A 27,321-nucleotide genomic window follows, 5' to 3' on the forward strand; every position below is an offset into this window, starting at 1 on the left:
ATATATATATATATATATATATATATATATATATATATTCAAACGTTGTATCATCTGTTACATTTGTAATCAGGTAAATGAGATCGCGAACAGCCTTGGCTTGTTAAATTGTATGGATATAATGGCCAACAAGTTAAGTGGCGGGGAACGGAAAAGACTGTCTATCGGCGTAGAAATGGTTACCAAGCCGGCAGTCCTATTATTGGACGAGCCAACAAGTGGTCTTGATAGCGTAGCATCCAATCAGGTAAAATGTCTATCAATGCACAGAGACAATGATCACGCTATTTAATTTGCCTTATTAAACCAGGTTGCTATTTACATATTCACTATTAGAGTTTATTTCTTTCCTTTTTGTTATATATTTGTGTAAAAATTGATTTGGTTTGACAACATGAACATAGAAAAAATTATATTTGCGTCATATATATATATATATATATATATATATATATATATATATATATATCTAATTGGAACATACCGCAGATCCTATTTGCCTTCCTTTCATTTTTCCGTATGGAAAAAAACCCGTATGATAAAACAAGAATACAAACAAGTTACCGATACACTATTGAACTATACTACTGAAGAGCAATATATTCATATATATGACACTAGTTTTTTACGAGAAATTACTGTATGTGTGATGATAAACGCTGCAAATGCTGATGACAAGTTAATTATTATGTCTACTTAATATTCTCTATCTCGTAAACGCAATCCACACCGAGATTGATTTGCAAGATTGATCTACTTGTAATAACGATGATTTTCATTGAATATTTAATAACGATGAATTTTCATTGAATAGCTAATTAATGTACTATACGATATGGCAAGAACGAACTGTACTGTGATTTGCGCAATACATCAACCCAGCAGTCAGATGATCTCGCAGTTCGATGATATTTTAGTGCTTAATCGTGGCAGATGTATATTTTGTGGCTCAAAAGACGACATCCTGAACGTGTTCGACAACGCCGGTTTCACCTGTCCCGCCTTCTATAACATAGCCGAATTCGGTAATGTTGATTTCATTAATTCAATTTGATTGAATAAATCGCAAGAAAGAAGGGAGAGAATGCGAAGGGAAATGTGAGAATTACCTCAGGATACACAGTACTGTTATATAGAATTGAATTTGAAGAAAATAAATGTAATGTGTATTAAAAAAAACTCTTATTTCCATCTTATCTTCAAATAATTTCAAATAAGTAAATGTCAGTTCTGTGTGTTTGCAGTACTCGAAGTAGTAACCGAAAAGAGAAGTGGAAATTTGAACAATTTGTATGAAATTTGCCGTAGCGAGTATGAGAAGACAAGATTGCAGAATAATCGCTCGAACAACGGTAACTAGACTATACATAGTGTTCCAGATCAATACGGACACAGTGCGTGAGAGCACAGAACGGACTGAAGTGAATTAAAAAGGTCCCATACGATGCGACATTCGAAATAGTTAATGAGAAATTAATTAATTTATATGAACTGATGAGTGCATGGGAAGCAGTACCAGAAGCAGGCCAGACTCTACATAAAGAAAAATGGTTTACTTCTGAAGATCTCTTGTACAATGGCAACAATGAGCATCAACTGAGATTTCTAGAAACGATGCCCGTATGGAGAAAAACAACAAGAATACAAAGTTATTTATTTATTATTGATATATTTATTATATATTTATTACCGATATACTATTGACTATGGGATACTACGGAATTACTGCAGTGAGCAGCGAGCGGTATATGAAAGAAAACGCAAAAAGCTGCGTGCTGAAGAGAAATACGCTTCTTGTTATCATTTAACACGTTGAGTGCGACGTCAGTCCCGAGGCACTGACAGTGAACTTTCCGTTCAGGCGGCGTCGGTCCCTGGGAACTGACAGTACACTTTTCGTTCAGGCGGCGTCACTTCCTGGGGACTGACAGTGGACTTTTCGTTTGGGCGACATTGGTGCGTGAAAACGGCATTGTCAAGGATTGAAAAATTAATGTTATAATTTTAATGGAGTTAATTAAAATATTTTAAGCAAATGTGTGGGTGAGATTTGCACATATTACAATAAGTAATGACCTTTTTTGCTCAAACAGACCTTTATTATTCTGTGATTTTTTCTAACTAATCGTCTCTTGGAGGTCACCTTCTTGCCGTTCCCCTTCCCATTATTTTCTGTTTATAATTTGTATACTTATGCATTGGCTGCACCATCCCACAGTAAAGTGAAACAAAATAATCTTCTGTTCATACTCTCTATCCCAAAAATCTCTTGAGCGCTTGCCATCAAGTGATTATAAAAGACTGTACCTAGTAACACTGCTATTACAATATGAGCTCCAAATCTCAGTTTCGTCAGAGTCTATAAACGAAAAAGAACCATGACAATTCGATTTCACATAATTTTCGTGTTTAATTCATGTTTAATTTTCGAAAATTTTGACTCACATTGTCTCGCTTGATACAAATTAAAGCTCTTAAAAATAATATTTTCTGCTGTTGCCACATTGATAATCTTTATGTCTGAGCGGAAAGGATAGCAAAATCGGCGCCGCGCTCAACGTATTAATATTTATCGTTGTTAAAAAACCTTCAGAAATTAACATTTTCTTCCTTTTTTCTCTTCTTTTTTCTTCTTCTAGAGTCTATACCTTTTCTTATGCGTTTATTAACTCATCTAGATTCATGAATTTTTTATTAATGCTGCATAAAAAATGTATGAATAAATGATAAAATTATAGCTTACTAATCGTAAGAATTTGAGATAAAGTTTACGTAAACGGCAATTCTGTACTAACGTCTATACTGCTCATCGTTACATGTTTATAGTTACGATTAATGTGTAAAGATAGAATTCACTAGATGCTGTAAAATATTTTTCATGCGTCGTATAGACCAATAAGAACCTATTTTTAAGCGCAAGACGGTACGCGACTTTTCACTTCAGTCCGTTCTATACTCTCTCACGAGCTTTGTCCGTGTTGGATATCCTGCATAATCTTTATTATTTAAATAACAATTATGTATATGTGTCATGTAATATATTTATTTTATATTATTTATTTTGATAATATTAGTGTGTGCAAAGTTTCAGTCCATACATAGTCTCGAGATAAAACGAAGACTTGCGGAGAAAAGACTAAAGTCTATTCTGCAATGGCTGTGAAGCCGTAACATTTGACTGACGGTCGTAGAATTTAATGTTCTTAAAACGGTGTTGTCTATAAGAGCTTACTATAAAACGTGAGGCAGATCAATCAGGAAGAAGAAAGTTACAACTTTAATGTTCTCTTTTATTTTGATTGGTTGCCGTAAGAAATGAAAGTAATTCATTTCGTTTACAACTTACGTAAACTTACATCTTACGTTTCTGTGCACCGGAAATAGGTTCTTAGGATCGCGTCTTATAGACTTACAGCCATACTCTTACAGCCATTGTAGAAAAGCCTTAAAACTCTTGCACGTACCTAATACATCTCCATGCAGTACATTTTATCCGAGGGACGTCCTGGGAACGTTCTTAGGACGTAAGATGTTTTCTGTTTTTAGGATAGTTTTACATCCCTTCCTAATGAGGGATGAATATCAAATCAATATCAAATTATTGTCGATCGATGTCAGATTGACATTGAATCATGATCGATGTCCCTCACTTATGCGGTATTTTGCGTGAAGATTTATTATGCAAGGAAGTAACATGTTATTAAATATAATTGCACGATATGCATAAAGTATATTTTTTTAAACGAACGAGACGTTATAGAGAAAAACAAACGATGTTTTAATATTTATATAATTGTGAAAAAAAGTAAATATAAATATATATAAATTTATTTTATTTCGATATCAAGATCTATTTGATCAGTCATTCCTCACTAGGTTGGGGATACATATTGTATGGGTTTATAATTGTTTTTCCAGTAAGTAAGAAACATTAAATCAATCTTTTGAAACATTGAATTTTATGTGTGGTTTTTTTAAATATTTTGACATAATATTTTATAAATATTTTTAAACTATTATATGATCATGTAATATTCCTAAATATTGTTAACATTGATGTTATATACACTATTAAGAGCTACATGTGTGAAAACGTTACATGTTACAAAATGTCAGTGTAATAACGTTGTGTTAATGATTTTTTAGTGTAATAACGTTGTGTTAATGATTTCTTGCTTACTGAGTTGACCATACTTTATAATAATCACGTAATCTTTTTTGTTTTATAATAACCGTATAACGAAGATGTAAGTATCTTGTTTACATATATATCTCTTTCTCTCTCTCTCTCTCTCTCGTATCTCAAATGCTTCTTTTCTTTCCTTTTCTGTTGCACTGAGGATGCTATTGATTGCGTTTTTGTTTTTTTACAGAAATAGCATTCACTATTTTTTAATGTTAGTATATTGCTGCTTTTATTTTATTATATCTTTACTGCGTTATGTTTTGTTTATTTTTCTTACTTAATGTGTACTTAAGGAGATATTTGTATCTCATGGGATAATAAACTCTACTATTACTATTATGCAAACTGAAGAAAATATTAACTGCGATAAATATAAAAAAAATTAAAAAATCAAATTAATTTAAAAATTATAACATATTAAGAAACAATAGTTCTCATACAGATTTTGGCACGAAGTTACAACATCATTAATGAATTGCAGATACGAATGGATCTGTTTCCAAACATGGTTTCGAGGACAACTCACTCGTATTCACAAGCAAAGATAATACAAAGCAAAGATTATCAATGTGGCAACAGCAGAAAATATTATTTTTAAGAGCTTTAATTTGTATCAAGCGAGACAATGTGAGTCAAAATTTTCGAAAATTAAACATGAATTAAACACGAAAATTATGTGAAATCGAATTGTCATGGTTCTTTTTCGTTTATAGACTCTGACGAAACTGAGATTTGGAGCTCATATTGTAATAGCAGTGTTACTAGGTACAGTCTTTTATAATTTTGGAAACGATGCAGAAAAAGTTAACAGCAACATAGCTTTTTTATTCTTCCTTATGCTATTTTTATATTTCTCAAATGCCATGCCGGCAGTGCAAATGTGTAAGTGATATGAATTTAATATTTTTTTAAATATAGCTTTATTTATTTATATATATGACATAATTTATATAGAACTTTATTTTGAGAGATGAGTAACTATTAAAAAATATTATTAAGATTTCTTTCATGAAATAGTTTCATAAATACTAACAAAGACACTTTTCTAGCAATATTCTTCGTGTTTAAAAAATTCGCATTTTGCACGTTTCATTGAATGTATTAAAAATGATTTATTAAAATTCTCTGAACTTATTAAAAGTAATTATATTGTGTTAAACATGACTATATCGTCTTGTTGTAGTTCCCACAGAAGCAGCAGTATTCCTACAGGAACATTTAAATAATTGGTATTATCTGAAATCATACTACAGTGTAAAGGTATTAACGGATCTCCCTATGCAGGTGTGTTTTATTGTGTTTTATTATTTTATTATTTTAACAACCTGATAATTTGTTACTAATTACGCTTAATTACGCACCATCCGTATTGTTCTTTAAAATTACTGATCAACGATTTTCTGAATTCTTTTCAGGTACTTTGCTCTTCAGGCTTTACCCTTATATCATATTATATGACAGGACAACCAATGGATTTTCATAGAGTCTTACCAGTGTGGATTATCTGTGTGTTACTTACGATTATTGGGCAAACAGTCGGGATTCTTATCGGTGCAGCTTTTAAAACTGATGTATGAAAAATGTTTTTCGCATTTTTCACTATTGCTATAAATATCGTAAATGACCAAGTGATAATTTCTAGATTGGTGTTTTCTTGATACCGGCAACAAGTATACCGTTAATGCTTTTCGCCGGGTTTTTCTTGAAACTGGGAGAAGTGCCGAAATATCTGCAGCCTATAAGCTGGGTGAGCTTTTTCAGGTATGGATTGAAAACGATCAATCTAAGTATTATGACACTGATTCAAAAGTATCACACACTTTCTTTTCATATCAGATACGCGTTCGAGGGAGTCATCCAAGCAATTTATATCGATCGAGGAAAACTAACGTGCTCGCAACTTTACTGTTACCTGCAGTCTCCAAGCCGGATTCTTACGATGATGGACATGCCGTCGACATCGTTCCACATAGTTTTAATAATACTGGCTATTTGGATATTCTGTTTACATTTACTCACTTATGCGGTACTTTGCGTGAAGATTTATTATGCAAGGAAGTAATATGTTAAATATAACTGCACGATACGCATAAAGTATATTTTTTTAAACGAACGAGACATTATAGAGAAAAACAAGCGATGTTTTAATGTTTATATAATTGTGAAAAGAGGTAAATATAAATATATATAAATTTATTTTATTTAATACGATATGCTGTATATATTAAAGATACAATAAGGTTTTCTTACTATAATAATTATTAATATTAAATTTAGAGCAAAATAAATTAAATATAACAACATTTTAGACCAATACGGAAACTGAGGGGAATGTATGAATTATTTCGTATAATATAATATCAAATAGATATCATAATAATATATTAAATTGGACAGACCAATAAGATCTGTATTATCTGCCCTGTTCTGTATTTTTTTAACATATGTGTTATAAATAATTAAAATATAAATGAGAATAGTAACGAGGATAATTTAACGATATATATATATAATATAGTAATAATCTAAAAAATAAATATTAAATTTAGAAGTTCTTGCCTGCTGATTGTGTTGTCAAATAATTAAATATTTAAACAATTAGCATATTTCGTGGCAGTTTTAATGTCTGGTATAACTCGTCAATGCATTTTAATGATGAAATAGTTATGTCAAAAAACCGTGTCAAGGCTAATTGAAAAGAAACATCGCACCGAAGTAATTGTTCGTGGACCACAGAGTTTTGCTATCCAGATGTTCCAATGTTAATATTCTTATAAAATATGGGGTTCTCTATTATCTTATTATACTTTATACCGTCTCTTATTGAATCCAATATATGTTTCGGATGCCTTGCATAATATCTCGAAAGTGTATATCACATGCAGGAATACAAATTAACAATTGACATCGTTAATGGACAGCACAATGAATCATATTATTGCATAATCTATTTACAACGAATCAATATCACGTATATGCTTATTGCTTAATATTCTCGACGTATTCCTCAACGATTTAAGCACATTTGTACATTTGTCACATCAGCACACAACATACACAACATACACGCTACACACACACACACAACACGCACGCATACGCACGCACGCACGCACGCACGCACGCACGCACGCACACACACACACACACACACGTATATACGCACGCATGCAGTCTTATGTATTTATTCACGCAGCTATTGTAACATTACAATCGAAGATTTCATTAAAGCATCGGAAGAAATATACACCTCTCTCTATTGAACGTTTCCTAACGCTCTTTCCGTTATATAAATACGTATTTGGAGTTAAGTTACCATAAAAGTAAAAATATACACACGATCACGTACAAATTCGCATGCAAATAGCGGTAAAAGGTAAAATAAATGTCTGTAGTTTCTAATATTTCATTCAAATCAGAAAATTGAGCGGAAAATTGTAAGCTTTTTTTTTTTATGTGAGTACGAGCAATGGCATGCTCTTTCTGAGTAATTGAAGCGTCAGGGACTTTGCATCGGACGTGTGCAACACTCAGCCACTTAACACGTTCATTGCCAATCACGCGATATCGCGTGATGCGAGTTCTCACCAAACGGCCGATCACGCGTTATCGCGTAATAGATATTTAGAATATATAAATCCTATGTACATAATAATAAAGGCATATAAATAATATATTAACTTATTTTGAGTACAATAAAAACTAAATAAAAAAATAAAAAAATTTGACCACCACACAAAATTCCAATTTTCAGCTTGGCAATGAACGTGAAATACATCATGCATGCATGTGCGTTGATAGGAAAAAAAAGTGGTGATAATTTTACATAAAATATGAAATTCGGTCGTTCCAAGCTTCGTTCACGTCAGCCTTATCGCAATGACATGAGCTTCCATCGCAAAAGTAGATACGCGCTGCATCGTGTGATGATCAATATCGCAAAAAGTGCGATGATATCGTTCCAGAATTGGTCCCCCCTCATAGCAATGTCTGACAGAAATTTTTGAGGATATTTGTAATGACAATAAATCTCCCCCTTCTCTTTGCAATCTAAAATGGGTCTGTCCATTCCATAGATGGCGCCGACGAATCTGGAAAAATACGTATCTTTGCAACCCTTCTCTTTTATGTCGCATAAATATACCTTAAATCTATATAATTTCGGTTCATATATATATGTATGCATATATGTATGTATTATGTATTATTATATATAATATAATGAAAATTTGCTAAAATGCATTTCAAAATCTCTCTTATTTGACCTTATTTTCTTATTATTTTACCAATGTTTCAGTAAAAAATTACTTGAATCGATATTTCAGCCATTTTTCTTTAAAAAGTCATGCAGTCTTCAATTATATTCAGTAAATTCAGTATTCAGTAAACTTCCTGATATTTAATATTTCAAAATTTGTTCATTTCTTCCCAACAGTATACTTTGAATTTTCTTATATTTCGCAACATTGCACTACATTACATGAAGAAAATTCTGATTCATTTTCCTACATATTCAGTATTTTTTCAATAATTTACACTTCACTTTTCATCGATTTCACTTTCAGCAAAATATTTCCATCAGGGAAAGCTTTGTGCGCATAAAAATCGTTATTCTGACACTTACCCCTCCAAACCGTATCGTAAATAACTGACGTAGCTACCCCACTTGAGGTAGCTCGGTAGATCACGCAAGGATACGCCAAATCCAGCGAACATCATTAAAGGTACCGCTATTGTCGGTCCCATGAACGTACCATTCTAAAATTCAAAACGTCCCCATTAGATCTCAGATAGGAATAATTAAAGCGTAGACAATGGACAATAGGAGTATATTCATAAGAAGTAAAAATAAGAAATTGACCAATCATATTTGAATGTAAGGAGAATAATCAACTATGATTGGTTAATTTCTTATTCTTACTTCTTATAAACACCTACTGCCCATTATAGACCACGTTTAAGCATGCTGTTGAAGCAACCACGATGAAGGTCGCGTGATCGTGATCAGAAATAATTAGTTGATCGTACTTACCACTACATTGAATACGGCGCCTATCATGAGGCCGGTACCTTGGCCTATAAACATGATTAGTAAACTAATGGCCAAGAACATAGAAAATCGTATGATTTCCATTGGTTGCGCCGATATGAAGTACACAATTAATGAGAACAATATGCAGCATACTATCGAAATCGGCAGATCGATCAACGTTAACGCTGTATAAAATGCTTTCAAACTGTACCATCGGTTAAAGTGCTCCTTAATGAGGATGGACATCTGCATGGGAACTGTGAATCAAAAATACAACTCTGCGTTATGTAAGGTTGTATTTATGAAAGTATTCGAACACACGTGTCACACATATATTCGCACGAAGAGTCACTTTTGCACGATTAAAGTGTGCGAGAGTGAAAGGGAACTTACAGGTCACCACGGTGAGCATCATCGTTGTCATCATATGATGTATTAGGACAGAAAAGAGGAGATTGTAATTATTCAAAACACGTGAACCATCGGCGCCGGAACGCAGAAAAACCAATCCGAGCATAATACCGACGACTATATTAACTCCGATCCGCAAGTGCGTCAGGGTCTGCAATGCAATACGGATGTATCGGTATTATTACTAATATCAATTTCATGAACTATTATCAATATAATTTATGATGTATTTTTGTCTGCTGAACACGAACCCCGTGTCCAAATTTGGATATTACATCACAATTTTGAGAAAATTGGTGTCGAAGAAGCCAAAAATGACCATTTTGAAAGTTTCCATAATATTGTAACAACGGCAGTTCTAAATTACGTTAATACCACGTGAAAATACAAACTTTTGGTTTTAAAATGCATTTTGTTTCGTTTCGATACATGACTTTTCGTTTTCGAGATATAGCAATTTAAAAATAGCTTTTTTCCCATATACATATTTCATCTTAATATAGCATTATGCAGAATGTGCTTTCGTACTTACATAATATAATCGGATCATACTAAATCGCAAAGCAATATAAAATTGACAAAATACAATATGCCAGGAAGATTTATGTGATCTAAGATATTATAATCTAAAATCTAATGACTATTCACACTCGTGTTGCGAAATGATGTTAGGCAGTGTTATTATTAATAATAATTAATTCGTGTCTTCAAAGTCTTCCTCCTGTCTCCTCTCACCTCAACCATCTTGATTAATATAAGAAGCGAGAAAACGTATGACTAAAATTCTTATGAAATACGTTGAAATAAAAGGATATGTTTGTAAAATCCCTGTTGAAGATTTCCATATAAATTTCCATGGAAATTCGATGAAATTCATGTGAATCCATATAGGATATTAAAATTTCATGTGCGTAACAAAAATAAAAAAAAATATTGTGCTTATGATTATGATAAAAATATAGTCATACCGTATCTCGTTTGCTCATAATAAAGCCTCTTCTCAATAAGACTTTCAATTGATGAGAGAAATTTGTCGCGTGTAAGGTACTCCTTTTTCCCAAAACACTTGAACTTTTCAGAGGATGAGCCGCTGGAAAAAGACACATACAAATATTAAACCAAAATGTTGCACGTTGCATACGTAAATACTAGAAATAAGAGACACGCGATTATTATAAAATCCGCAACTAATAGTTAATTTACATCATAATTTACATTGACATCTTTCCGTACGTTCAACTTGTTAAAACGTGTCTCAACTCTCTCAATGTTATTGACATAAGCGAAGAAAGATATCAAAGATCTCCACAAGTTTATAATTTAAACATAAAAGTATTTTATAATGGATACTCGATAAAAATGTCAGATGGTTTAAATAATTGCAGAAAATTATTTTTTAACGATATAGTATTGTAAAAGATCAAAACATAATGAATACAATTATGCACTGCGCAATTCATATGTTGAGCATTGAAATAATTGATTTCCTCTTTTCGATTTACATACCTCTTAAACTTTTTGCATCTTTCAAAGCTTTCGGATTGTCGAACCATTGCAAGTTTTTTCCATTTTGAGACGCCATAATCAAAGTGTCAATTTTATCTTTACCATATTCTCCACAGGCAAGCTCGATTACTACAATTTTATACACAGCAATATTTAAAATAATGTTTTATTATGCTCTAGTTAATCTAATATAAAATCGAGAACTTTTATTCTTGGCACATTAAAAAATATCGTGTTCACACGAAATCTCCAAATAATCTATCTAAAACACGTGATTTCTTTCGCCATTTAAGCAATAATTATTTTAAAATTGTCATACGTACTATAATCTGCGGGGTTGTGGTACATAGGACACGGTAGTTTTATACTTTCCAAGTATGGTACTAATTTGTCCGTTGCTCCTTGGTAAAGGCATTCTCCCTCTGACAGCACGTACACCTAAAAGTTATAATTTTTTACCACGTTCAATGATCATTATCAAACAAAATTTTTACTAGACCCAATAAATTTACAATATTCCTTTCTTCCTATAACAGCAAATTCTATAATTCAACAATGATTTCTGCGACACCTGACTACTTACCAAGTCAAACAGTTGAAATAGGGAAGCACTAGGCTGATGAATAGTGCAAACTATTGTCCTTCCTTGTCGCGCGAGTATCTTCAGCAAATTTACGACTTGCATACATGATGAGCTGTCCAGACCTCTGTAATAACGGGAACAGCAATCTTAGAAATAACAGCTTCATAAATGACCCTACTTTTTATCCATTTTATCCTCGTTATAAATACTTTAACGACGTTCACTGATTCATCTTCACTTACTATGCATCATCAATTCTCAATAAATTTGCAATCATAAATTCGCTTTATACTCTTCTATAGCAAATATTTACGCTTCCACGGCAAAAACATGATATAAATAGCTGAAGATAACGATACAAAAAATACATATAAAGAATGTGCTAATATGGATATTTCAATACACAAATTTAATTTACATACATTACAAAGTACATAAATTATAAAGTAATATTTAGACTACTCGCTGTTACGTAACTTCGCTATGTACTCTGCAGAAGGAATTCAATGTTGATCCTAAAGAAAACTATTGCTTTCACAAAAGTGTGCCCGTTAAACTCGAAGCTAATATGATAACAATATGTCGCGATAATTGGATTATTAAAAAAAGAATCATTCAATTGTTCTGAATAACGCACAGTTGGAAAATCTACCATCGCAAAGTCAGCGAATTAATATAATACAATTGTGTTGCACTCTTACGTGGTAGGTTCGTCAAGGAACATCACCGTGGGATTGTTGACCAACTCCAATGCAATGGACAGCCGTTTCTTTTGACCGCCACTTAATCTACCGGCTCTCGTTTGCATGTGTTCGTACAGGCCAAGTGTCGTGAGAATCTCTTCGATCTGAAACAAGTATAAAAAATCCTTACTGAATATTACAAACTACCTTAATATAGTTATAATGATTGATACACTTGTTGCTATACAAATCGCCTCACAGTAAGACATAAACAATACATGTTTTTTATGATTTTTTCTCGCGCATATGCTTTAATTAATCGTTAAACATAAGATTGCTATTAATATAAAAACAAGTTAAAAACAAGTCTTTACGTACGATCATTTCTTTCTTGTGTTGCTGCGTGTCCGTTGGCAGTTTTAAGTCAGCGGCGACTCTCATGTTCTCCAATACGGTCAGCAGAGGCTCCAATCGATCGTCTTGTGTAATGTACGCGCTGCATCTAATGATAGAATAACAAGTAAGCGATTAAAAAAGTACGAGTATGTGCCAATAATTGGTACTTGAAAAGTATGAAAAAACAATGATAACTCGTCGTCAGCAGGCGATTTCACCTTCTGGTACATCGTTTTCTAATCAAAAATATCTGTCAATTATTTTGTAGAGAAAGGAAATCAAACTAAGAATAAGATTATTTACGCGTCGAAATGGTTTTCTTGTAAACCAGCGATATTAAAAAAAAAGTCTCAGTAATATAAATTTCAGAATATAAGGCTCTTTAATTAAAACTAATGATAATTAATGATAATGAAAGTTGGGACAATAAGAGCTAAATTAAAAAAAAGTTTAATATTTGAGTATTGTTCTTCCAAAAAATATATATAAATATGAAGTATAGTACAGTTTATTCCAGTTAAATATTTAATATTTATAAATACCAACAATTACAAAATCACAAGATGAATACAATTCCTTCTGTTATCTGAAGGCAACGAGGTTTACTGGTTGAAAAGATATAAAAAAAAATTAGCCACATTATAACGGATGACTAAGAAAGATCCCGGAAACGCGTTAAAACGAAAAATCAACATCGAAGAGTCTACTTACTTGCGGAAGGTGTTAAGATGTCGAACACGTCCATTGACAAACACAATACCATCTACTCCGGTCACCCGGAAACCAGATAGAACATCGAGTAATGTAGATTTCCCCGCGCCGGACGGTCCCATCAAAGCGATCAACTGTTTACCAGGAAGTCTGCCGTTAATCTCATGCAGTATCTCTTTTTGTCCTGAAATTTATGAGAGATACATTTCGTGAAATTAATTTACAAACAAACCATCAATATGGTAATTTACACGGTCTGACGTGCTAACATATGTGTTCCAATCTTGTCTTAATTTAATTAAAAAAGTTAAATGACACTATCTGTATATAGCGTCTGAAGAAATGACACTTTTATTAGGACAAAATTAACGATGTTGATTTGATTGCGCAAGGCAGGAAGAACTTCGTGTCAACTACGAAATTAGCAAATAAAATAGCCACGTTATTTTGCAATACACTGATAAGGAACGTGTTTCTAAAGAGGTTGTAAAGTGAAAGGGTTTAATAAGAATTCGACAAAACTTTTGCTATACGTATATATTGAAATATTATCTAACTGCTCGTACAAAGAGAGATTGATCATTCGAAAGCTGAGATATTTCCAACTAAAGTTGACACTTTTTATACCTGTTCCTTGAGAGATTAGCGTGATATTTTTAATTTTAATATTTTCAATATCTTCTAAACTAAAAAAATAAGATTTAGAAAAAAAACTGTAATATATATGATATACTATAATATATTATAATATTAAAAACTAATATGCAGATGTTATACACAAATTTTCGAATTATTAGAGATTTAAAAATATAATGATGTAAAATTCATAACTTATATAATATTCGAAATATGGGGTATCCTATTTTAATCTTCGCAGGATAAGGTCAAGTAAAAAATATGTTTAGACAAAAGTTGTTCGGTNTTTCGAGATATTTTATTTATTATTCTGATACGTTTCAGTACAAAAGATACGAAATATCTCATGAAGTGTTTACTTTTCGATAACGTCACTACACTTTTGTGCGTAGAATAACAAGTGAAATCAGTGTAAGGAAACATAGAGAAACTTTAAAAGAAAATTTCCATTATGTTTTACAAATACATCGATGCACCAATGTGCACCGGTTGACATAATGATTAATATCGGTAATCGATTTGTCTCATATTATGTAGAAAAAATGTTAAGGCGATGTTATCAAAAAGTAAATATTTTATGAGATATTTCATATCTCTTGGACTGAAAAAATATCAGAATAAAAAGTAAAATATCTCGAAATTCGTATTCAGTCGATAACTTTGCCCTAGTACTTTTATATACAGAATGAACAGAGAAATCGATTTATGTTAAAAGATCTATATGATTCTATAAAAAAAATAAATATTAAATTTATGAATGATGCGCTACTAAAAATACGACATTGAGCTTTACAACCTCTTTAAAGACAGCATTTCGACGATCAAGAGAGCTTACCTTTTTTACAGCCGAGGTTTACAGTATAAGTGATATCCTCAAAGATGATGTCGATTGACTCTCTGTTATTATCGTGCGTCCCAACGTGGGACAGCTCGCCGATATCCTCGCGCTTTTCCTTAGACGTAGATTTAGGATCGACCGTACAAATCGCCGTGTTTGCGCTCGTTTCCTGTCCGCTACTCGCTTCGTGTATCAATACCTCCATCGCGTCACGCGCTTTGAGTGAATCAGATTCAGTGAAGGGCTGATTATGCTCGAATGTTCATTTGTTTACGTTCCCGGTAAACTGGAACAAGAAGCCGTTTTGCGTTGAAAGTCATTAATACGTTATTTTGTACGATATTCTCTTTTCTGTTCTCTCTTTCTTTTTTTTTTATTATTCCATTAGCATGATTACGAACTGGAAAATGATCAATAATATCCGTGTTGCATCAGCGAAGAATAAGAACACGAAGATAACGGAATAAAAAAAATATCAGCGCTGCCATCCAGCCACTTAAGTTACTTTTTGTCACTTTTTCTTGATAAGTCACTGAAAAATTCATTATTGTCTGAAATGGATCACTATAATAACCTTTTATCCTGAACTGCCGTTAAATTTGTAAAATATAAGGGTTCCATATATTTTTTGCCATCTTAATAAAATTGCTCCAAAAGCGTTCTTACAAAATTTATATCGTTCCCTTGGTCTTTCCTTATTCTGAACTTGCAAACTGTACTATGAAAAGACTCAGTACATGTTAAATTATCCAAAGATAAACCTGGGAAGATAAGAGTAAGTGTTACTTATTTGCTTAAATGACTCAAGTTATTCTCATAATTTGACAGAAAAGTGTCACTTTTGGTCACTATTTTGATATCTGAGAAGTATGTTTTGTCGCCTTGAAGCAAATGCCAAGAGCTCACTGTTTCTTTTTTCTTCTATTTTAAAGACTGAATGACGACATTTAAAGTGCACAAAAAGACAGTTACGCAAGCTCTCGATCAGTTTTTTTATTTAATGCTCACGTAATTCATTTAACCATGAATTTATTCATGATATTCTTCGTCATTTGACGTTGCAAATCTTTGATAACTTTACTTATATTAAAATATGACTATAAATGTTTTCAATATTCTTTTCCATATCTTACGTAATGATGCTTATCGTTTTCTTATAATATAGCTTGTTCGTATTTAATGTCATGCAATTCAAGCACTTAAAGCGAATATCGGACAAAATAGTCAGTTAATTGTAAAGAAATGAAACGTAATAAACGCTAATAACTCCGCGGAATCCGTAACGAAAGAGCTCTCATCATTTTATATAGGGGGCAAAGGTAGCTTTACGTTTCACGAGATAATTCTTTGTCCGTTCCGCGGTGAGTCATTAGCAGCGGGAAACTATCGCATAACTCACTCTGACGCATAGATATATATGTATATATTCGAAATACGAAATACGAATCTTTTTCTCAGTGTTCTCGCGATATGCATGCAGATTTTACCCAAGTATATCGAACCTACAATTTAACGCTAATTCCGAACGGTAAACTGTTAGAGCAAGGTTTTCGTAGCAAGGATACTTTCTCTCGCGGTCGTTTGCCAGTACATCGGAGAAGAGACATGAGTATGAAAATATTTTGCTTCTATCATGAGGCGAGAACTCGTAACCTCTAAATGTAACAGATTAATACGCCATCTGTTATGCCACGCTCGTATTCATTATGTATAATTAAATCTTGTAAGACCTTATAAAACCTTCAGTAAGATAGAAGAAGGATCTATGCAATTCACGTGATATTTCGTGATCCTGAGAGACGTTCATACCCGGTACATAAATTCAACGACTGTCTACAAATAATTATCACACAAAAACTATCATTCAAACAGAATTTTGATAAATGAAGTTTTTTTACTAAGAATCTTCCGATGCACTCCACATACGATTATTCTGGAGCATCCTGTATATAAATGCCACACCATTTTTTAAATCCTTCCTCATAAGAATGGAACTTCAACTGCAAAGTGTAAAATTCAATCGGTCACATGCTCAAAAGGTTCAGAAGAGATCAAGTATTCCAGTTTTTTCGCGATTTTTTTTCAGTCTCTTATCTCTTATTTTCCGCGTGCAAGAAAAATTAATGTGGCAGGTTTTAAACGAACACACATGGATTTTTCCAAACGTATTTCTTCTCCACCTTTGGGAGAGAAACCGAAGAAATTCGCGGAAAATTTGGAAAAACCCGTCTTTCCCAAGCATTCGAAACTAAAATCACTTAGAATTAACTTCAGGTTAACGATAAAATAACGATAAAGTGTGTCTCTTGCCACATGTTAAATCGCGAAACGAGTGTGGTCGCACATAGCGTTATACTGATATTCGACTATGCGAATCGCCGGACTCCCTAGTCGATGTTGAACTAACTTCTGTCGCGTTAACATAATCTTGAGAGCGCTACATTCTAGAAAAATATCAAAGTGCACAGTCTACGGAATCTAAGTCCAGTCCGGTGATTTCATTTATAACGATTTTCTTATCCAATCATGCGGCGATACGCGTGACACATGTATAATGTCGAGTTATGTTTAATGTAGAAATGATCAATACGCGTTCGTAGTTTTGCGGGCAAAATGCTCGCTTGCGTATTTGGTAATAAGGAGCGTCCGACGGAGACAATTGCTAACATAGCGAAATTGTCGCGACGAAAAAAAGGTCGCGGAATAATCGCTAAATGCGTCATAGATATTATCATGAACTTAACACGCAATGCGAACCGAAAAGACTGTCAACAAGAAGCAATCTAGGCAATTGCAAATTATAAACTGTTGATAAGTTAAATGTGGAGCAAAACATCTAACAGTATATGCGTTATGTAGTGTTGCTTTGACGTCATCGTAATATGGAAGCATAATATGGAGGATAAAATCGAGTGTTCGAATGGTTTATTTCTCAGCGACAAGAAAAAATTGTACCTGATGTACGAGGCCTCGAGCGAATCTTAGAAATAAAAAACTCTTCAACAATGTTTAAATATCGTCTGTGCTTACGTCATGCGTCTGACATCACGAGACGTTTATGTGTTCTCAATTATTTATATACATTCCAAATATATTTCACCTCATTAATTATATTTTGGACTTGATGAAAGTCTCGAATATATCCATACAGTATAAATGTTTCAAAAGACATCCTACAGACGTCCCAGGAATAGTCGAATACTCTAAAACGTCTCTAGAATGTTATTTTCTGAATTTGTGCTCCATGGGTTTCAAAAGGGTGGAAGAAGTAATTCTTATTTATTATCTCTATGTACGGGAATTTTTATATTTTATATTTAATTGCTTATTTATTATCTCTTGTTATTTATTACTTATAATTGCTCATCTATTATTTTTATATAGGAATTTACAATTGCTTATTTTTCTTTTTTTTCGGAAACTAACGCCGATAAAAATTTCTTAGTGCTTCAGAGCCACATTTAAAAATCAAAATTATACCGACCATTTTTTTTATAGCACAAAACAGTTACGAAAAATAAATGATTTTCTAATAATAAATTAGAGATATTGGTAAGCCGCTGCTCCAGAATATATTTTCTGCAAACATGCGTGCACGAGATGTTGAAAGTAAAGTGAAACTCCTGGGATATTTTTAAGAACGGAGTGTGAGTTATCGTATGCGTGTATCCTGACATACTCTACCTTCGTGGTTCAAAGTATATTTGTATATTTTACCATCGAATGTTACTTCATTGTTTGTTGAAATCAATAGGCTGGCACAAGCTCAAATAAAATTTCCTATGATATCACATTAGAGAGAGAGAGAGAGAGAGAGAGAGAGAGAGAGAGAGATTATTGGATTATATATATATTTCTATGTTATATATATACACACACATATATACCTAATAAACATTAATTAATGGTAATATTACATCAATGTTATAATTTCAACAAGGTAGGTGCAATATAACGTGCGTTGTATACGTAGAGAAAAAGATTTCCTCGAACTTAATAAAATTTCTTTAATTGAAACAAACTTGTCTTTTGGAATGCAGCAAACAAATGAATATTTGATTCAGCAAATAGGATTGTTTGGTAATCCGTAATAAATATATTTACGTCCAATAATATTTCTTTTGTCTTCTTGTCCAAACATTATAACGATTGTCACAAGCGACAAATTATTCGAAAGAAGTAACACTATGCCAGGGAAAAATATTAATGAACTTCTTTGTTTCGGTCGAACAATATTTAATATGTATATTGGAATGCATTTTTTTTTACGAAAAACCAAATATTATTTCCAATTATTATTTCCTCCCAATAAATGTTGTTTTTTTCTATTAAATAATATGGCTTATTCCGGTGAAACAACGATATTTTCATTCGAACAAAATATTTCATATTAAATTATGTTGTTTATATTAAAAAAATTTAAGTCAAACAAGCACGTGTACTAAATCCATAGAAACCTTTTCCTCTGTGAATAAAGGTTACATTGTTGAGTAAGAAATTACAACATTATAATGTTACCGTTAATTGACATTTACTAGGATATATATATTTTGTAATCGTAGACTACGTCATACACGTCATACACATAGCAGCGTACTTTCGACGATATTAATTTTCGATGCGGCGTTAACATACGAAAGCAACGGAAAATCAGAATTCGTCTATTTGACTAAACATCGCACCGCAGAAAATGCGTTGTATCGTAATCGTTCCAACAGCTGATATAGCGCACTTCGTTCGTCAGCATACGCGGAACAAAGGAAGATACGACCGGTGCATGCATAAATCGATCCACTAAGTGATCGCAGAGGACATCACTCGTTGCCGTTACGGTTCACGTGGCTGATAAAAGTTGAAGATGATGAAAAGAGAATGCACTCATCATTGCCGCTTGCGTCGAAATTTTCTCATTTGAACTGTGCGCAGAGCATTTAAACTGTGTCCCCTTTAAATTCCGTATTGACAGATAAGCGAATGATTAATAACACACACACGCAGAGTGAATAGCACGTGCAAAGTTCAAGAGACACGATCAAACGACCACGTTCCAGGCGGACTTTTATACCAGTAAAATCTCGATTATTGTCATGTTTTTATCGTTTTCACTCCATATTATTTATCCGCGTTGTACATATTACAACTACCCGCATTGCGTTACATTATTTACACTGTCTTTTGAGACGTGAAAACACACGCAATATCACCTCGGTCTGATATCTTATAAAAAGATGCGAATTTTTATTATCTGCGACTTGCAGGTAATAAAAACTCGCAAGAACTGCAACTTGCACAAAATCAATTCATAACCGGTATAATAAATTGTATCGTAACCTTTATGATGTACGTGTGTGTGTGTGACGAAGAAATTTCATATCCAATACATCAGATGTTTAATATATTCGTGAATAAACATAAGGATTGTTATCGATATGATAAAATCACGGTATCAGATACCTACTTTGAAATATCTCGACGGCCAAGATAAAGTGCTGCTTCATTGTTTTCTCCGAAGCTACGTGTCCACACGTATCCACACGTGTGCACACAATGCTAGACTTTTTTTGTGATTAGCTTCTCGCAACATAACTAATAGCAAAATATATCTTCGGAAAATAACTACGAAACAATTATATTACAGTATTAGAGATATTAGAATCTATTTTTTGTACGGAACTGCTGAAAAGCACGCAGAGAAAAAGATTTCTTTGGACTTAATGTACGTGCTTGACTTGAGTTTGTTTAATATAAACAACATAATTTAATATCATTTTGTTTGAATGAAAAGGTTGTTATTTCATTGCAATGAACCATGTTTTTAAAAAAGGACCATGTTTAGAAAAAAGAAAGTATATTTAGAAAAAATAATATTTCGTTTTTAATAAAAAGTAACTATTTTATTATATATTAAACATTGTTCCCTCTCTAGAAATAAAGAAGTTCTTTAATATTTATCTAACATAGTGTTATTTCTTTTAAATACATTATTGTTTGTGACAAATATTGTAATGTTTGGACGAAAATACAAAAAACAATATGTTATTTCATGTAAAGATTTGTTATAATTTATTAGGACATTTATTGTTTGAAAAATTAAACATTTCTTTGCTCGAAAGATAAATTGGCTTTAATTAAAGTAACTTAATTAGATTCAAAGGAATCCTTTTTTCTGTGCACGTATAAAATTTTGTCATCCGTCACTTGTTATCTTGAAACATGCAAAACAGTTTCTTTGCGCTTCGGTACTCACTACTGTTTTATTTGTTCTTCGAACGTTCTTCGCTACCCATCTAAGAAATGACACTTGGCCACATTGATATCCTAATGTAAACGAATAAAAATGTGTTTCATTGCACAAATTACATTATTATCACCATTTACATTATTATCATTTACATTATTATCATAAGAATGAATAAGAAATAAGAATATGTCTTTGTTCTCTTTTATGATGTAATTTGACAATAAAAACTTGACGGAATCCAAAGGTGTGACTGGGAAGTGAGAATCATAAGCCTTGACCAATGGTCAAGAGTATAATAAAAATTCCACGAGTGTAATAAAAATTCCACTGTAAAAAGTTTTTCCACAATAAAAATTCCACTGATATTACTTATTCATCATTTTCATATATTATCATCAAACGTCGCATTGAGCAATATATAATGCGTTAGTTGGTATTTAATTCTTCGCAATTCTTCGCAATTTGAATTTTCATATGAATAAATGCATAATAGGAAAATGTTCTATGTCATTGCTTTAAACATAATAAGTTTATTTTCACTCCTCTGTGATACATTGTTACATAACCGTATAAGAGATTCAAATCAATTCCTTTTGCAACATGAAACGTTTCGTTTGTAGTTTACATGACAAAGATTCCGAGTTGATTTATATTGACCGTCTGGTTACTAGATATGTATATGTCAAGAAAAGAAATATTTTGGCATCTGCACTTTAGACAGCTGATCGAGAGATAATGATTATATTTCCATCAATATTCATTATTATAGAATTGATATTATCGCAAACAAATTAAATGATATTAAGCCGTGCAAAGAAGAAACTTGTTCACATGCACATGTGTCAATACGTATAAAAAACAACTTGTAAGAAAAACTTTTAAAGAAATAAAAGTAATACACAACCTATGCAACATTAACGCAATACCGTCTAATCATTTAAATTAATATCTTGGGAGGAGTTAATGATACAATGATAATGTTGCATTATTTCTGATTACTTGACAGATATTTCTTTATCAAGCAGATAAAATACCGCGAGCAAAGTCCATACGCGGATGACCGACTGCATCAATCACATTCCTAACAGTGACTATAGTACTAATAATTTTTGGTTAAATATTCTATTCTCTTTAGGTCGCGAAGAATACGAAATTAACGAAATTAAGTGACGACTTATGAGATTTACATTTTCTGTGATTTTATCGTAAGAATGACGAACTTGCTTCTAAAAAATTAATGCTCAAGCATATTTGAAAAGATGTTCTGAAAATAACTAGAAAAACGAAAAAAATATCCTGTTATCGGTAAATATCTAAATAGATGAAAAGTTAAACACATGAGAAGCACGATATTTGAAAAGGAAATGTATGTTAAAGATTAGACGATCGAAGGAATCACGCAAACATCGATGCAAAATAACAAGAGGCAAAGAAAATTCTTTCTTATTACGTAAGCGTCCAGAGATTTCGATACTTGCACATTTAGTTCGAAATATGTTATCATATATCATTTGAATATATAAAAATACACGTAACTAATATTTAGAGGAAGTTTATACGCTTAAACTGTTTCGGAAAACTATGCATGTCCCGACTGTTCGTTTAACTATTCGGTTGTGCTTATTACAGCTTGTGTATTGTTGTTAAAACATTTCAGCAAGTTTCATTTTTTGCAAAATTGTTCATCATACGGTTCGCGTCCATTGCAATATTTCTCGTCCGAAAATAAAATGATATAATGATCAGTTATACTTCAGGCAGATCTAAGGGACCCGAAAAAATTCATTCACTACTCAGAGGCAATTTTGGTACCAAATAATAAATTCGGATACACTCAACGTCGACCGGCATACGAACAAGCTCAGTCAAAGTTTGTAATTTTTTTAAAATAGTGAACGAAAAATAAGAAGATGATGAGCGAATATTACTTCACCACATGCAAAGAATACATTTTCTCCGTTAATATCGAGCAGGAGTGTCCGCCTTAAGCCGGCTCCACACGAGACAGGCGAACGTCAGAAATTATATCGATCACGTATGTTATATTATGTTATTTATGTTACATTATGTTATGTTACATTACATTTCTAATATTATCACGTATGTTATATTCGCACAACATACGTGATCGATATAATTGTCAATATTCGCATATATTCGCCTATATTTGCCACATCGTGTGGAGTCAGCTTCAATGGCGAAATGCCCCGGTGGGCAAATAAAGGCTATATTATGCGCTGATGTGTTATGTAACTGAAAATCTATAGTTCACGTTACGTATATTGTGGATTTTCAACACTGTTAGCACTTTCAGCATACTTTCGGAATGCAGCCAATGAAAACTGCGTAACGTAACGGGAGAAAAAAAGTAAATATGAAATTAATTTTTTGTTCTCTGATAACGGATAATTATTTTCAGAGAACACTTTCGATGATTTTAATTCTCCTTGTGTATTAATTGATTTCGATATCACGATGTACACAGAAAAAAGTGCTAGATTCAGGTAAATAATTACTTCAGTACTTCTTAGCAAATTTTTACTTGAATTACGCAAATTTTACCTGGATCAAGTAAATATATATTTTATTTGAATAATTTATTTGATTCAAATAAATATTACTTGAACCAAGTAAAAATTTGCTAAGGTGTACCGGAGTAATTATTTATTTGAATTTAACACTTTTTGCATACTTATGCGCACAGAATCGTAACTTTTTAAATACGAATGAGCAGTTCACAGAACATATATTGCATTGTGATCACGTAATTACAGATTGTATCTACATAAGAAAGGAAAAAGTTCTTTGATTTGTCGCGAAGATGCAACGAAAAACGAATGACGGAGAAGCTGTCGCTTTTTTTTTTCAGCGCAGCATCCAGAAATATTTAAATGGCACATGTTACCCGCGCCAAATCTCATTTATCTTGTACTTTGAAACATCCTCGAATCGAAGTCAAGACGATTGCACACGATCGGAAGTACGATAAATCGACTAGTCAACTTGACTGTAGCTTCTGACATTTCTTAAAAATTATTCTTCACTGGTTGCATTTCAAAGATAACATTCAGCTGTGGAAGCACAAGCGTGACGAATGTACCGGAGTTAACGGTCGTGCTAGACGAGTGGACGGATGTGAAAGCGCATTTTTAATTTGCCGATAATACTTCTTACGATTATTCGGCGCAGTTCGGAATAATTGGGAATAATTGCAAAGCGCACATTGAGCGTAATGTACTTACGTAGCATGCAGCTTAATGATTGAACGTCTAAGAACGATGGAAGAAGGCAGAAGACGAACTGTTCGCGACCGAGGATAGAGTACCAACTCCAAGACACAGATTCACGTTTTTCTTCCTCTCTCTATCTCTCTCGAACCCCCACTCTGGCAGCACGCTGTATCTCAACCCTTCTCCTCTTCCCAACCGACACTCTAGAACGTCAATAAAACATTAATTATGTTGAACATATATTTTTAAAATAAACACACATTTTTATTATGCGTAAAATTAACTTGGAATATTTCTAGAAATTTTCCCCTCGTAGAACATTTTTCAAATGTCGATTATCAATCGCCGAGCTGATGAATATTGTAATTTATTCTATCAACTACCGAGAACATGAGTACTAGGAAATCGTTGCAGTAAACATCTCCAGGCAGGTATAAAGTACAATGAGCAAATTATGCGTTGAAAAAATTAAAAATAATACTGTCTTATATTAACACTATCTATATAGCTGCACTAGTAATCACAATAAATCAATTACATATTCATCACATTAATTATATAGTTGATTTCACTGATTTGAAGATATTTATGTGAAGTGTTTCCGGGAAAAACATTTCAAAATCATATAAAATTATATATAATTATATATATATATCTCCACACAAAATATTGTTGAATGAAAAGCGGAAGAAATATTTTGATTTAATTAAGTGTTTACATCGTAAGCAGCTATAAACATTTATTTCAGTTACATTCGTATAACAATATTTTTTTAGATATAAGGCATATATAATTATATGTGATCATATATGGACACATATAGATAAAATTCATACATAATCATTTTTTCCCAGGTTTTTTATATTTCAGAAGATAANCAAATCCAATGTATTTAAAAAGTCTTGTTTATATAAATAATCGATATATTTAAAGCGTAATTCTTAGTGGATAAAAGAAATTATGCCATATTCAAATACCGTTGAGTGATGAAACGATAAAGTTATAATAATGACTTATATAACGACAAGAATAATAGATATAAATTAAAACAATGTTTTAAATAGGAGTAGAATAGCGATAATAGATTTGCTTAAACGTTTGCACTATTTATGAAAAGTGCAATAGAGAAAATTACATGATAACCGTAAGAGACCATATTGTAAATAAACTACCAATACACTCTCTTGGGCAAAAAGATAACGTATGTGCGCTTTTTTTATATTTTGATACTCGCATGTTGATTCTTACTAAGCATTGTAAATCACATGTCAACATTATTATGAAATAAGAATTTATAAATAACACATATAGATTAATATCGCAGTCAACCAAGTGACAAAGACAAAATAATTTTGCAAAGAGCACGCATTAAATGTTATTTACAAAATATGTCTTGAATTTTCTAATTTACCTATTAACCTATTTATCCATCGTTTTAATTATTTACTTATTTCAAGTATTACCAAAGGTGAAAAATTCGAAAAAAAAACGAATAAAATCCTCTTATCCAATTTTCCCTCACTAAAATTCTTGTCTTTTTTTCTACGCTATTATTGCGATATACTTCTTGACACATTGAAGTACAGATGATATACTAAAATTAAACTAGTGAATATCAAACAAGAAAATTATGCATTCATCAAATAATTTGTTATTTATAAATAATCGTTATGTCGATAAAAATGGTTCGTGCGGAAAATGATTGACATGAAATTGATTGCAAGGAAAAAAATTGAACATTTCAAACCAAGCTGTCATGCGACAAGATATCAAAGGTATTGATTGAAATATGCGTATCGTAATAATGATGTTGCTTCTTAATATTCCACCGTGCTACATTTATAGTAAGTTTGATTGTTTGAAATTTCTTGTGTAATTACACATTGTGACTTTGAATATATCATTGAATACATTAATTAATTTAATGTACGCAAGTAATATAAGTTTCGCAGAATCCGAAGTTCCAGGGGCAAAACGCCTATTTTATATTCTTCCTCCGTTATTTATCCAAATATTCTTTTCAAATAAAATCAAAATATAATCAATGTTAATTTCTTCTTCTAATACATATAAACGGTCTGTAATTTATTTCGGAATAATATATGTGTAGATGTGCGTAAACAGAAAACGAATTAAAACATGATTAAATTTTAATCGTACTATGCAGCTTCCTAATGTGTCATAATTTTAATTGTAACCATTTTCCTGTTTCCATGTGACAGCTGTACTAAGCTACTATAATTATCATACCATTACCATTGCATGCATTCTGGCTATACATTATCTGAGTATATTTTGTTTTTTCCGGTCCTTTCGGCAATTTAGCATACTTAAATTTTTGCGCAAGCCGTCACTCTGATTTTTGCGGTCTCGGTTTTTGCGCATTCGTATCATCTTCGTATTACTGTCATATTTGTATCATTCTAATGAGGATTGAGTTTTTTTAATTGCATCTTAAATTAAGCAATCTCTAAAAGTAGATATTTCTTTTCTTAAACCAAACGCATGGCAGCACAAATCTTTAGTTACAAGCTATCTTAATTTTGATATCGGTAACTTCCCGTCGTCGTAAATTGTTTTTACGTAGTAAACGAGATAACGTGTGTATATCGATACATTTAAACTAAATACTTGCTACACACGATATTGCTATCACAATGAAGTGCGTGCTTCACAAATGACCATTGACCCGACCTTGGTCATTATCAATTGCACCCACATGCTTTTGGGATCTATAACGAAAACTATAACGAAGAAGTGTTCACTGCAGCTAACCCGATAAAAGTAATTTTCTAGATCATGTAATGAGTTACAGAACATTTCTTAGAATCCAGACTTTTTAATTCGAACATTATCGAACATTATCGA

General features: G+C 32.3%; 3 protein-coding genes across 9 annotated transcripts in view; 1 reads left to right on the top strand and 2 right to left on the bottom strand.

Annotated features, from left to right (window-relative positions):
- Positions 1-6,385, top strand: part of LOC106750790 (ATP-binding cassette sub-family G member 4-like) — a 9,527-nt gene extending 3,142 nt beyond the window's left edge. For 2 of the 3 annotated variants that reach the window (XM_014631366.1, XM_014631365.1), the window contains exons 4-12: positions 74-247; positions 815-1,025; positions 1,245-1,352; positions 4,668-4,813; positions 4,900-5,068; positions 5,370-5,470; positions 5,602-5,757; positions 5,829-5,947; positions 6,023-6,385. In XM_014631366.1, coding sequence (XP_014486852.1) covers positions 74-247; positions 815-1,025; positions 1,245-1,352; positions 4,668-4,813; positions 4,900-5,068; positions 5,370-5,470; positions 5,602-5,757; positions 5,829-5,947; positions 6,023-6,248 — 1,410 coding nt within the window. In that variant the 3' untranslated portion in view covers positions 6,249-6,385. The remainder of the gene's footprint in view (positions 1-73; positions 248-814; positions 1,026-1,244; positions 1,353-4,667; positions 4,814-4,899; positions 5,069-5,369; positions 5,471-5,601; positions 5,758-5,828; positions 5,948-6,022) is intronic. The other variant, XM_014631367.1, reaches the window with a different exon arrangement.
- LOC106750791 (ATP-binding cassette sub-family G member 4-like) lies at positions 1,963-3,540 on the bottom strand. Its single transcript, XM_014631368.1, has 2 exons — positions 2,446-3,540; positions 1,963-2,359 (listed from the first exon to the last, which is right to left on the bottom strand). Exons 1-2 carry the CDS (start codon positions 2,503-2,505, stop codon positions 2,192-2,194), a joined length of 228 nt encoding a protein of 75 aa, XP_014486854.1. The 5' UTR covers positions 2,506-3,540; the 3' UTR covers positions 1,963-2,191.
- A 1,493-nt stretch (positions 6,386-7,878) lies between the features above and the next one.
- LOC106750788 (ATP-binding cassette sub-family G member 4) lies at positions 7,879-24,598 on the bottom strand. Of its 5 annotated transcripts, none has more exons than XM_014631360.1 (13): positions 24,466-24,598; positions 14,980-15,268; positions 13,509-13,692; positions 12,780-12,903; positions 12,420-12,565; positions 11,719-11,842; positions 11,459-11,573; positions 11,136-11,264; positions 10,598-10,719; positions 9,612-9,780; positions 9,219-9,475; positions 8,811-8,944; positions 8,058-8,277 (listed from the first exon to the last, which is right to left on the bottom strand). In XM_014631360.1, the coding sequence occupies exons 2-13, from the start codon at positions 15,185-15,187 to the stop codon at positions 8,058-8,060; spliced, it is 1,932 nt and encodes a 643-aa protein (XP_014486846.1). In that variant the 5' UTR covers positions 15,188-15,268; positions 24,466-24,598. The 5 variants fall into 5 exon arrangements, with proteins under 5 accessions (XP_014486850.1, XP_014486846.1, XP_014486848.1 ...); XM_014631362.1 differs by lacking the exon at positions 24,466-24,598 and adding an exon at positions 16,945-18,023; XM_014631361.1 differs by lacking the exon at positions 24,466-24,598 and adding an exon at positions 16,909-18,023.
- Positions 24,599-27,321: the final 2,723 nt, after the last annotated feature.

This window comes from Dinoponera quadriceps, unplaced genomic scaffold, assembly GCF_001313825.1.
Source record: "Dinoponera quadriceps isolate SergipeBrazil2010 unplaced genomic scaffold, ASM131382v1 scaffold5021, whole genome shotgun sequence".
NCBI lineage: Eukaryota > Metazoa > Arthropoda > Insecta > Hymenoptera > Formicidae > Dinoponera > Dinoponera quadriceps.